The following is a 12,605-nucleotide window of genomic DNA, read 5'->3' on the forward strand; positions in this document are numbered from 1 at the left end:
GGAAATGAAAATAATTTAGAAAGGTATACTAACATATGGAAATGAACGTCTATTAGTACTACCCAGTCCAGGGAGTTGAAATCCTGACATTCTTATGGAGCAGCCAGAGGAGTGACCTGAGATCAAAATTAACTTATAGACATTAGTCTTTTCACAATCAGTTAGTAAAGAAGTTACGGAAACCATGTTATTATCATTTCTTTAGAGAAAAACAGAATCAGAGCTGGAGAGGACCCCGAGAACGTGAACAGCAGTGGTTCTCAGACTTTGTCAGTGTCCTCCCAGCTCTGATTCTCTGTTTCTCCTAAGATATGATGCAATGCTTTTTGATAACCATTTGCTTCAGTTCCCATGAAGTAACATCCACAGTCGAATGAACAGGTTTTTCTGGGACTGACAGAATCAATATAATAATACTAAAATACCAGAGTGAAAGAAAAGAAAATTAACAAATAGTCATGAAATGCACATTTTTAAGGAGGACTAAATGAATTTTACCTTTCAAGTGGGAACTCGATTATGGTATGAAATTTCCCCTGGAGTGCAGCAGGTCCTTCTCCTACTTCAATGTATTTATTTTCAGTCACAATTGGAGAAGTGACCTGAGCCTGTGTTCGTGCCTGGGCTTCCTCCAGTGTCAGCAGCTTGGTAGATGGAGACGAGACCAGCAGGGACTTGGGTCTTGATAGAGAAGCTTTGAAAAGAAAAAAAAAAGCAACGACAAGACTCAAACTTTCTGACTTGGGGGAAAAATATAAATATCCGTGACTGTGTGTGTATAACAATCTGATTACCTGTCTATCTATCTATCTATCATTCTGTGTTGTTTTAAATTTTCTTTATTAAATTTTTTAAATGACAAAAGCAACAGAGTCTTATACTGAGGAATAGAAAATGACATACTAGGTTATTAACAGTAATAGATACAAGTATAAAATTCCTTAAGTATTTAACTAATAATTTAACTACTATTAAATAGTTTAATAATTAATTTAACTAATACTTTAACTAATTTAACTAATAATTTAACTATTTTCCTTTCTTAAAGGATTGCAGACAAGGCCTAGAATCAGTCAAGCATTTTTAGTTCTGGGAGTTTTTCTTCTGCTGCTCTATATTACACTTTCACACACATCAGTAATAGGCGACACGATACACTTTTTATGTTCCCTGAACTTAGATCATGGTAGGTCTAATATTTAGTATTCACTAAAAACACATAACAGAACTGTTAAATTGTGAGTTTTGGGAAGCAGATATAAATTAGCTGCTTTCTTTGGAGACAGATTTATTAAACTGAGATAAGAGATGCTGTTCACTGAAGTGGTGGGGGTTTAAAGATACGTTCCCAGTGGGGAAGAGCATCCACGTGGGCCTACCTGCCCCTTCCTGAATGACTGCATTGATCTTCCCACTGAAGAGCACGTCGACGTGGTTGAGGATGAACTCCACGACCACGGACTGAATCCTCACTTCCATGAAAGCTGCCGTCCCGCTGAAGCAGGCAGATTCTATCTGCTTTGATCTGTGGGGTAAACGGCACTACCATCAGAGGGTCCCCAGAACAGCAGTCTTGAAGAGCATTATCTTTCGGTTTGTGCGTAGATCACAAGTGAACCAGAGGAAGAAAGCACACTTTTGACAGTGCATTGGCTAAACCTCGACCGCCTGTTTTAAGGAAAACGCTAATAAAAACAACAGATCAGCTTTACTTTTAAAAATTATCCTTGGGACTTCCCTGGTGGTCCAGTGGCTAAGACTCTGCGCTTCCAAGGCAGAGGGCCTGGGTTCAGTCCCTGGTCAGGAAACTAGGTCCCACATGCTGCTACTAAGACTCTGCATGCCACAACTAAAGATCCCGCAGGCTGTAGGTAAGACCCAGCACAGTCAAATAAATAAACATTTTTAAAGTAAATAAATAAATTAAAATTCTCCTTAAGAGAACACTGAAGAATTAGACTGTTAGTTGATTGTTTCTACTTTAGGTCATGAGTCAAATGCAACTTACCTTAGCAGGTTTGGAGCCCAAACGATGGCTAGGTTTTTTGCATGCATATTTGTGATGGAGCAATAGTCAGCTAAAAGAGACAAGTGTCTCATTAGGAACTCCAGTGTTCTGGAAAATGAAATGCAACATATTAACACAAAGAAACATCAGGGAGTAGTATAGAGCAGAAAAGCTCCACTAATTAATCTCTAAGTTTTCAATGGAAAAATGGAAAAAGAAACCCTATAGATCCCATCGAGGTTTTCTGTTGCCTATAAGATTTAAATATTATTTCTATAGAACTCTCAGAGTAGTATGGATTTTATATATAGTAATTACATCCATGGAATATTGAGAAAAAATTGTCTAAGGCAGTAAGAAATGAAAGTTTTTGATAGGATTGGCTCAGAAAATGAAACAGCTTAGTTTTAAAGAAATCTTTAGTAACATTTGCCTGTTATACATCTAGTTACAGAGACATCAGTGAAGTAAATCCTCTCAAAGTCAGTTTCCAGACAAACGCTATCATGAAGTCATGGTATTCTATTTGCAGCAGATATGCTAACAAGAGAGAATTTAGATTTTTCTTTTATAAAAGAAAATGACAATATTTCACAAGCCTAAAAAGAGTTAAAAGAAAAATTCCAGCAGGTACCAATGGGCAGACTATTTGAGCAAATAACATGCTCTTGGAACAGAAAGCTTACTCTAAATCCTAATTCCTGGTTTATCTTATGTATTCTCAAGTATGATTCATGTAAACAATTTTTTATATATAGATTTAACAATAGGGCAGAGTATCTTGGAAAATAAAGAATGATGAGCTTAAATGTAAGTTAAGTTAGATAAACACAAGATACTACCTATACATCTCTCAAAGTGTCCTTACCTTATAGGGATTAAAACTATTAAAGACAATAAATGGAAGATAGAAGTTTAAGAGTATTATTTGAACAGCAATGAAAGTTAAATTGTGGTCAACGTACGAGTCTTCAGGATTCAGGTGAGCCTGACAGAGACTCGAGAAGAAAAGGAAGATAAGCCGCCACATTAGGAAGAAACAAATACCGTGGTAAGGAGAGAACAATTTAAAACAAACCCAAATCTATGATTACTGGTAATATTTTCACAGAGAGAAGAGATTATACACATGAAACAAAAATAGAAAAGCATGCTATAAAGTAGAAACATTCAGAGAAATGAGAAAGAGAGGGAGGAAAGGCAGTTAGTTCTTAGAATTAAGTGTTCTTAATCATGAGATGGTTTGGAGAAAATCCATATGTGGAAACTGACAAAGAAAAGGTAAGAAACTCAAAAGAGTTTAGTTCAGTAGATAAAAACAATTCTAGAAAGAGAATAAAGAAAAGGGATGAGGTGTAAGCTGCTCTGAGAACCACCAAGGAAATAACACAAGAAAATTTCTCAGACGTTTCCAGAGGGAGAAAGCCCAATGAGTGCCCAGAGCAAAGAATGAAAAAGAGCCTGCTCCAAGATGAGTCACCATGGAGACGAACCACTAGGCAGGTTCTAAATTTAAAAGCATCCAAAAGGATTTAAACAACACAAAATAGGTCATACTAAAAAAGTGGCACTCTAACTGGTATCAGACTTTGCGGCAGCATTTTTGCTTAGATGCCAGTGGTGTAATACCATCAGAATAATGGGAAAATACTATTTACAGATTAAAATTCTATAGCCAACTGTCAGTCAAAAGTATGAGGAGAATAAGAGCATTTTCATATCAAAGTCTCCAAACATTCACCTCCCACACAACTTTTCTCAGGAAGTTACTAAAGACGGACACCAGGAAAGCAGGGAGTGGACACAGGGAAGGTGACAGGCAGAGGTCCAGAGGAGAAGGGGTCTAAGTCAGGAAAAAAGTGATGAAGGGAGGTTCCAGGAGGGTAAGAGCTGGTGATGATGGAGGAGAGCTGGACGGACAGCGCGATTTTAGGCACCACAAAGGGTGTTTTCATGGGGAAATGTTTCTTTTAAATGGTACCTTGATATGTTTAAACACAACTGAGATCTTCACGACCAAGATAATCAGGATGGTGTGATCACTGACCTAGAGCCAGACATCCTGGAATGTGAAGTCAAGTCGGCCTTGGAAAGCATCACTATGAACAAAGCTAGTGGAGGTGATGTAATTCCAGTTGAGCTATTTCAAATCCTGAAAGATGATGCTGTGAAAGTGCTGCACTCAATATGCCAGGAAATTTGGAAAACTCAGCAGTGGCCAGAGGACTGGAAAAGGTCAGTTTTCATTCCAATCCCAAAGAAAGGCAATGCCAAAGAATGCTCAAACTACCACACCATTGCACTCATCTCACAGGCTAGAAAAGCAGTGCTCAAAATTCTTCAAGCCAGGCTTCAGCAGTATGTGAACTGAGAACTTGCAGATGTTCAAGCTGGATTTAGAAATGGCAGAGGAACCAGAGATCAAATTGCCAACTTCCGCTGGATCATGGAAAAAAGCAAGAGAGTTCCAGAAAAACATCTATTTCTGCTTTATTGACTATGCCAAAGCCTTTGACTGTGTGGATCACAATAAACTGTGGGAAATTCTGAAAGAGATGGGAATACCACCTGATCTGCCTCTTGAGAAACCTGTATGCAGGTCAGGAAGCAACAGTTAGAACTGGACACGGAACAAAAGACTGGTTACAAACAGGAAACGGAGTATGTCAAGGCTGTATATTGTCACCCTGCTTATTTAACTTATATGCAGAGTACATCATGAGACACGCTGGGCTGAAGGAAGCACAAGCTGGAATCAAGATTGCCAGGAGGAATATCAATCACCTCAGATATGCAGATGACACCACCCTTATGGCAGAAAGCGAAGAACTAAAAAGCCTCTTGATGAAAGTGAAAGAGGAGAGTGAAAAAGTTGGCTTAAAGCTCAACATTCAGAAAACGAAGATCATGGCATCCGGTCCCATCACTTCATGGCAAATAGATGGGAAAACAGCGGAAACAGTGGCTGACTATTTTTCTGGGCTCCAAAATCACTGCAGATGGTGACTGCAGCCATGAAATTAAAAGACGCTTACTCCTTGGAAGGAAAGTTATGTCCAACCTAGATAGCATATTCAAAAGCAGAGACATTATTTTGCCAACAAAGGTCCGTCTAGTCAAGGCTATGGTTTTTCCTGTGGTCATGTATGGATGTGAGAGCTGGACTGTGAAGAAGGCTGAGTGCCGAAGAATTGATGCTTTGGAACTGTGGTGTTGGAGAAGACTCTTGACAGTCCCTTGGACTGCAAGGAGATCCAACCAGTCCATTCTGAAGGGGATCAGCCCTGGGATTTCTTTGGAAGGAATGATGCTAAGGCTGAAACTCCAGTACTTTGGCCACCTCATGCGAAGCGTTGACTCATTGGAAAAGACTCTGATGCTGGGAGGGATTGGGGGCAGGAGGAGAAGGGAACGACAGAGGATGAGATGGCTGGATGGCATCACTGACTCGATGGACGTGGGTCTGGGTGAACTCCAGGAGTTGGTGATGGACAGGGAGGCCTGGCGTGCTGCGATTCATGGGGTTGCAAAGAGTCGGACATGACTGAGCGACTGAACTGAACTGAACTGAGGTCAGGATGCAGCAGTTAAAACTGGACATGGAACAACAGACTGGTTCCAAATAGGAAAAGGAGTGCGTCAAGGCTGTATATTGTCACCCTGCTTATTTAACTTATATGCAGAGTACATCATGAGAAACGCTGGGCTGGAGGAAGCACAAGCTTGAATCAAGATTGCCAGGAGAAATATGAATCACCTCAGATATGCAGATGACACCACCCTTATGGCAGAAAGCGAAGAAGAACTAAAGACCCTCTTGATGAAAGTGAAAGTGGAGAGTAAAAAAGCTGGCTTAAAGTTCAACATTCAGAAAACTAAGATCATGGCATCCGGTCCCATCACTTCATGGCAAATAGACAGGGAAACAGTGGAAACAGTGGCTGACTTTATTTTTCTGGGCTCCAAAATCACTGCAGATGGTGACTGCAGCCATGAAATTAAAAGACGCTTCCTCCTTGGAAGGAAAGTTATGACTAACCTAGATAGCATATTCAAAAGCAGAGACATTATTTTGCCAACAAAGGTCCGTCTAGTCAAGGCTATGGTTTTTTCAGTGGTCATGTATGGATGTGAGAGTTGGACTATAAAGAAAGCTGAGTGCCAAAGAACTGATGCTTTTGAACTGTGGTGCTGGAGAAGACTCTTGCGGAAGGAGATCCAACCAGTCCATCCTAAAAGAGATCAGTCCTGGGAGTTTATTGGAAGCACTGATGTTGAAGCTGAAACTCCAATACTTTGGCCACCTGATGCGAAGAGCTGATTCACTTGAAAAGACCCTGATGCTGGGAAAGATTGAGGGCAGGAGGAGAAGGGGACCACAGAGGATGAGATGGATGGATGGCATCACTGACTTGATGGAAATTGGTTTGGGTGGACTCTGGGAGTTGGTAATGGACAGGGAGGCCTGGCGTGAGAGTCAGACACGACTGAGCGACTGACCTGAACTGAGAGAATACCCATCATTCTGTGACAGAGTCAGGAGACAAGCTAGCGATAAAAAGAAACTCAGCAAACCCCAAACAGGCCATCACTCCATGAAACAAACACGGTTACCCCAGAAAGGGGGAAAAAAATTCTGGTATACTATTAGATTGGGCTTCCCTGGTGGCGCAGCAGTAAAGAATATGCATGCCAATGCAGGAGACATGGGTTCAATCCCTTGGTCGGGAAGATCCTCTGGAGGAGGAAACGACAACCCACTCCAGTATTCTTGCCTGGGAAACCCCAAGCACAGAGGAGGATAAAGGAGCCTGGCAGGCTACAGCCCATGGGGTCACAAAAGAGTTGGAAATGATTGAGCATGCACGCACACATGCATACTATTAGATGTAGTTTGTAAATAACAGTTACATAGATACAGCAGTGTAGAAAATCAACACCGAGCACTCACACAACCACTCTAGGAAGATGAGAGAAGGGGCCGTGTGTGGTTGTGTGCTAGTGGGGGAGAGGAAAGTTACAACTAAATCCTCCAAACTACTTCCAAGAGTCCAAGCTAACATACAAATTAATCTGGGCTGTAAAAGTAAGCAACAGAAGAGAGGGCTCCAGGGTGCCTGCTGGATGCCAAGCACTGTGCCCAGACCCTGGGAATATAAAGACAAATGTAAATACAAATGTATGGAAAAACAGAAATTTAAACAGTCAGAACTCCAAGGAAATTTAAACAGTTAGAAACCCCAGGAGCCCATGTTCACACAATTGACTTCTGGCATTTTTGGCTGGCATTTTACAGAGCGTGGTTTACCTGTAGTGTGGAGGAGGGAGTTGCTGGATGACATCATGAATTTTTATCAGCCTTTCTTCATCTGTTGCTGCTGAAACAGCATCCTGGAACAACCATAATGCAAAATAAACTAGTAAGCTTTGTTGGTAAAAATGAAAGTTCTTCACTTACAATTCAGTTTCACTTTGAGATTCATTGACCTTACTCTTCGGTGCTGAACGATGAGGGAAAACCATGTAGTACCAAGGAAGCAAACTTTGTTCACACACTATGTGGATACCGAAATCTAATACAAGATAGTATTTTTAAAACTTTACAATAACCAACATATAACCAAGGGTTATAGTAAGATTAGTGGCTCAAAGTGAGAGACCCTGAAAAGGGGCAAACAGTGAAGACAGTGGACCAACTAGCAGTAAGTGTTCTTTATTAATATTTTCTCTTTAAAGGAGCTCTTTTACTCATATAACTATTTCTTTCATGGAGAAATCAACTTTTTCAGGTTTTGAACAAAACCACAGCAAAACTGCTAACAGAACTTGATTTAAATGTGACTGGTACTCACAGAAAATTTCTCATATAGCTGGTAGGTGAGCAGAGGGTTTGGGAGCTCTCGGAAGTACAGCTTACACAGGGAGCCCACGGAATGGATGTCTTGGACGTAGGGTTCTTTTGTCAGGTCGGGAACATGTTCAGAGTCAAATTCATGGCTAAAAAGATAGAAGAGAGACAACAAAACTAATTTTTTTCAAAGAAAAGCAAATATGACTTTAAAACAGAAAGAAAAGGTCCAAAGTATTAACCTCCAGCTCAGTGAGCAAATATGTACTTCAAATGACTATATTTCACAGAAGTTATTCAGCAGTAATTGAATGTCTGACTATGAGACAAGTGTTTTTCTAAATATAAATTCAGGGGATAGGTTTAATATTAAAATGGACAGAAATCTCTGAAACCTGTGTGAAAGAGCAGCTCTTACCACACAGATCGAAACAAAGGACTTCCACTTCCTAACTGTTTAAATGCCCAATATTTTGGCAGTTCTGAAAACTAGAGTTGAATGGCAGCTGGTCCATGAAAAACTATGTGCAGAAATTCCTCAGATGCAAGAAGTACAGTTCAAGAATATGTTATGATAGAGGGATAAGGAAGCCAGAAACAATTATAAACCAATTCTCCACCAACACAGAAAGTAAATCTGCAGCATTTAGTGAGTGAAATAAAAATCGTGCTCAGAACACAAAGGCAGATTAAGCTTATTCTCCAGGAGGTTGACTAATATTAATCTACAGACCAGAGGCCACTAGTCAACCTAGAGGATTAATCTGAATACGAGATCTGCTGCATCTGAAGTCAAAGACTGTACTGTTTTCAGTACCAGAATCAATTTAAGTATTACAAACATGTATTCTGAAAATAGAAATCAACTCTGTGGTCAATTTAGAATATTAAAATCCTTATAGAATAATGGCAATTACCATGTACCACAGTGAAAAATAAAAGATAATAACATGTTAAGAATAGACAGGAATCTAAGAGATTAAGAAAAAGTTAAAATTTCTGTTGGTGGTATAAAGGATACCACTATTTTTGTCTCTGGGGGTCTAATGGGAAAGGATGGGGAATATGTGACACACACCCACTTGAGCACATGCTACAGAACCCTTGGGTGAAAGAAGATTAGAAAAAGCTTCACTCTAATTAAAAAGAATAATAAACAGGTCCACTCTTGTCCATTTTAGTTAAAGAATAATTCTATTATAATGTAAATTTTCATCTATCATAGTTGTCATCGGTTCAAATTCAATTTTTAAAAATCTTCAAATATTGCAGAGAAAATAAAAGTATTGGGATTAGAGGCCGAGGTTTTCTGACACTACAAATGAAGAAATGTCGAAAACATACACACAGAACAACATAGCTAGTTTTCTACTTTATCTAAACTATCTTACAGAAAATAAAGATTATCAATACAAGTGACTTAATTCTGAAACAGTTTCATTTTAATGAATTACACTAGGAACAAAAAAGAAAAAGCCGTGTTGGGTTTTACCGTAGTCTCTGGATATTGGAGGCGACGCCAGAGAGACGATATATCCCGTCCACGATGCCATATCTCTCGATGAATGCTGTGCAGCTTTGAAGAACCTGGGGCACTAGAGAGCATTTTTGAAGACATGGATTAAATTGAGAGTATTCAATGGAAACAAAGTCACAAAAAATAAGAATGTTTTAGTTTTAGCAAAATGAAAGTTGCAAATTAAAGCTGTACGGGGTGGAGATTAATCTGCCACAGAAAATGATAACAGCATATTTACCTAATTTCACATCTAAACTAGATAACTGGTTCCTGAATAATCAAGACTGCCTCTATGTTGTTACACTGAGGTAAGTGGAAGAGTTCATTAATTATTGGGATACTTTCCCTAAGATCTTCTGCAACAGACTTGTTTAGATGGTTACAACAGCAAGGTGAACTGTTTAGTTCTAACATCATTCTAGATTAAAAAAAAAAAACACAGTTACTCATCTGAATTTCATACTCAGCAAATGGATGTGCAAACTTCAATGTTTATTCCAACACGATAATTACCTACTCTAAGTGCTTCAATTTTTTACTTTTAAAAGTTTCTTTTATTCTTTTCATAGTTATGCTAATTCTAATTATATTCAGTAAACATCAACATAATGCAAAGGTCAAAGTAATTTCAAGTAAGTGAAATCTTTTAATTTCCTGCCTATCTTTATATTAAAATTACTGACTTTTGACTCGATATTATCAGCTGGTCATGAAACGCACTTCAACAAAAAGCAGGAAGAAAAGAAAAAGAAAGGCTCTCTGGTTACGTCTCTGACAACTAACACAACCAAGCAGCCACTCTGGGCCCACAGTCTAGAACAGAACACTTGAAGTTTATGAGAAAACGGTCTTCTAACCAAAAATCTACAGTAACTGAAATTTGAACTTCATTTATATTGCACTGCAGACTGATGAATTCACAGGCTTCAGTAACTACGTTCATTTCATCATTTTCGGTTACAATCCATGAGAAGAATAGCTTGAAAGAACATTATTTGGTCTGCAAAAGACTACTCTATTAGGGATGAAAGAGTGGTGAATGAAACAACTAGGATACTTTAATAAGATAATTTTATCTACTGCATTTCACTTAAATGTATATACCATTCCTTTATTATTACAAAAGGTTTTTCCTTGGTTTTTCTGCATTGTGTTGTACTTCCTTCATCCTGTCTTTTAAATCCTGTCAGATCCTGTAACTTATATTTAAAACATAAACTCCTTAGCTTTGAATAATTTTATTAGAAAGCAGGTATATTACTGAGCAAGCAAAAGATGCCACACTAAGTGCTTTACAACAGATACTCTTATTTACTTTTCAGAGAAATTCTATCATTATCTCCCTTTTCAGAGAGGAAACTGAATCTTAAGAGTGATGAAATTTTACACATAAGGACAAGCAGCAAACAAATGGCACAAATGAGGATCAAACTCAAGCTGTCCAAGCACAGAGTCACATTTTAACTGCCGGGATTTTAAGGTCCTTCCCCATTTGCACTTATTTTAGTATTACCATATTTCTGTATTTCACAACTCTAGGCCAAGTTAAGTCTCATCTTTTACCAAACAAACCAGCCATGCTCTAAGTCCATCAATTTCCAGGTAAAGGAAGCCTGTTTCCTCTGCCTGGATTCTCCTTCTGCTACCATCTTCTTATAGAAAACTCTTGGTTGTTGTTCAAAACCCAACTGAACTCTTCTTACTCTAAGGCAAGCTTTCTTTGAATATACCCCTAAGCAGAGGTAGCTATACTAGGTTCTAGATGCCAACAGAACTATGTCATTTTGAATTAATATTTATTTGTTTATACCATGATTACTCCTTCTTGAGTGCATGCCTGCTCAGTCACCTCCTTCTTTGTGACCCCATGGACTGTAGCCCACCAGGCTCCTCTCCCATAGGATTTCCCAGGCAAGAATACTGGAGTGGGCTGCCATTTCCCTCTCTAGGGGATCTTCATGACCCAAGGAGACATGGGTTCAATGCCTGGGAAATCCCACGGACAGAGGAGCCTGGCAGGCTACCGTCCAAGGGGTTGCCAAGTGTCAGCCGTGACTTAGTGACTAAATAGCAACAGCAACCCACAAGAAAGCATACCTACTCTTTATATACAGGCAGACCTCAGATATACTGCAGTTTCCGTTTCAGACCGCCAGAATAAAGCAAGCATCACAATAAAGGAAGTCACACAAATTTTTGGTTTCCCAGTGCATATCAATTATGTTCATACTATAGTATAGTCTAATAAGTGTGCCATAGCATCGTGTCTGAAAAACAATGTACATACATTTAATTAGAAAAATACTTTATTGCTAAAAAAATGTTAACTATGATCTGAGCCTGCAATGAGTTGTAATCTTTTTGCTGGTGGAGGGTTTAACTACCGTGTGTCACAGAGACACGACTGAGCAAACACTTGGAAAAATGGTACCAACGGACTTGCTCAATACAGGGTGGCCACATACCTTCAGTTCATTAGAAAAGCACAGTGTCTGCAAAAAGCAATAAAGCAAGAAAAACATAACACCTTTGAAATTCTATACTGTATTCAAATTTACAGTTTGAACAGCTTCTTAATTTATGCAGCAATTTCCCTAAAAGTTGAGTATTCAATTTTTTGGCTTTCATACATAATACTATAATGAACATTTTTATTTTTGTTGGATTATAGCTTTAGGATAACCCTGAGAGAGAACTGCTACAAGAAAGGAATACTGTAAGGTCTCTTGCTCTGGAGTGCCAAAATGTTTTTCAAAAAGGTAGTAATTCCCAGAGTTACCCGTAACCAACATTTTTCACCTGCGGGTAAAAATCTCTGCTGTTTTTAATGGCACTGGATATCATAATTTAGAAAAGCAGCTTTGTTATATCAGTAGTGTTTACTTATATAAAATGGTGTCTCAAAATTGCTTTGATACATTTTCCATGATTGCAAATAAGCATAGAGACTTTTTTTCTTTTTGCATTTTTTGTTTACTATTTAGTTCCTTGTCAAAATTGTATGTTTATAGCTTTTTTCTATTCTTCTACTCAGGGGCTTAATTTTCTCACAAACCTGAATGACATTTTCATTTACTATATTAGGAGCACAATTTCATCATACCCAAGAAAAAAGGACTTTCCCAGTCTGTGGCACCTTCCCTTTACATTTGTAGTAAGTTCCCTACATTTGAACCTTCAAGTTGTGAACTTTCAAAGATGTGAACATGCATTCACACGTCCAAACACAC

At 38.7% G+C, this 12,605-nt stretch overlaps 1 protein-coding gene across 6 annotated transcripts in view; it reads right to left on the bottom strand.

Annotated features, from left to right (window-relative positions):
• Positions 1-12,605, bottom strand: part of ARHGAP32 (Rho GTPase activating protein 32) — a 205,655-nt gene that overhangs the window by 15,389 nt on the left and 177,661 nt on the right. For all 6 annotated transcript variants that reach the window (XM_070782649.1, XM_070782652.1, XM_070782653.1 and 3 more), the window contains 6 exons: positions 9,349-9,451; positions 7,861-8,005; positions 7,317-7,399; positions 2,009-2,116; positions 1,380-1,525; positions 499-694 (listed from right to left, as the gene is read on the bottom strand). In XM_070782649.1, coding sequence (XP_070638750.1) covers positions 499-694; positions 1,380-1,525; positions 2,009-2,116; positions 7,317-7,399; positions 7,861-8,005; positions 9,349-9,451 — 781 coding nt within the window. The remainder of the gene's footprint in view (positions 1-498; positions 695-1,379; positions 1,526-2,008; positions 2,117-7,316; positions 7,400-7,860; positions 8,006-9,348; positions 9,452-12,605) is intronic.

The sequence above is a fragment of the Bos indicus genome, chromosome 29 (assembly GCF_029378745.1).
Source record: "Bos indicus isolate NIAB-ARS_2022 breed Sahiwal x Tharparkar chromosome 29, NIAB-ARS_B.indTharparkar_mat_pri_1.0, whole genome shotgun sequence".
Classification (NCBI taxonomy): domain Eukaryota; kingdom Metazoa; phylum Chordata; class Mammalia; order Artiodactyla; family Bovidae; genus Bos; species Bos indicus.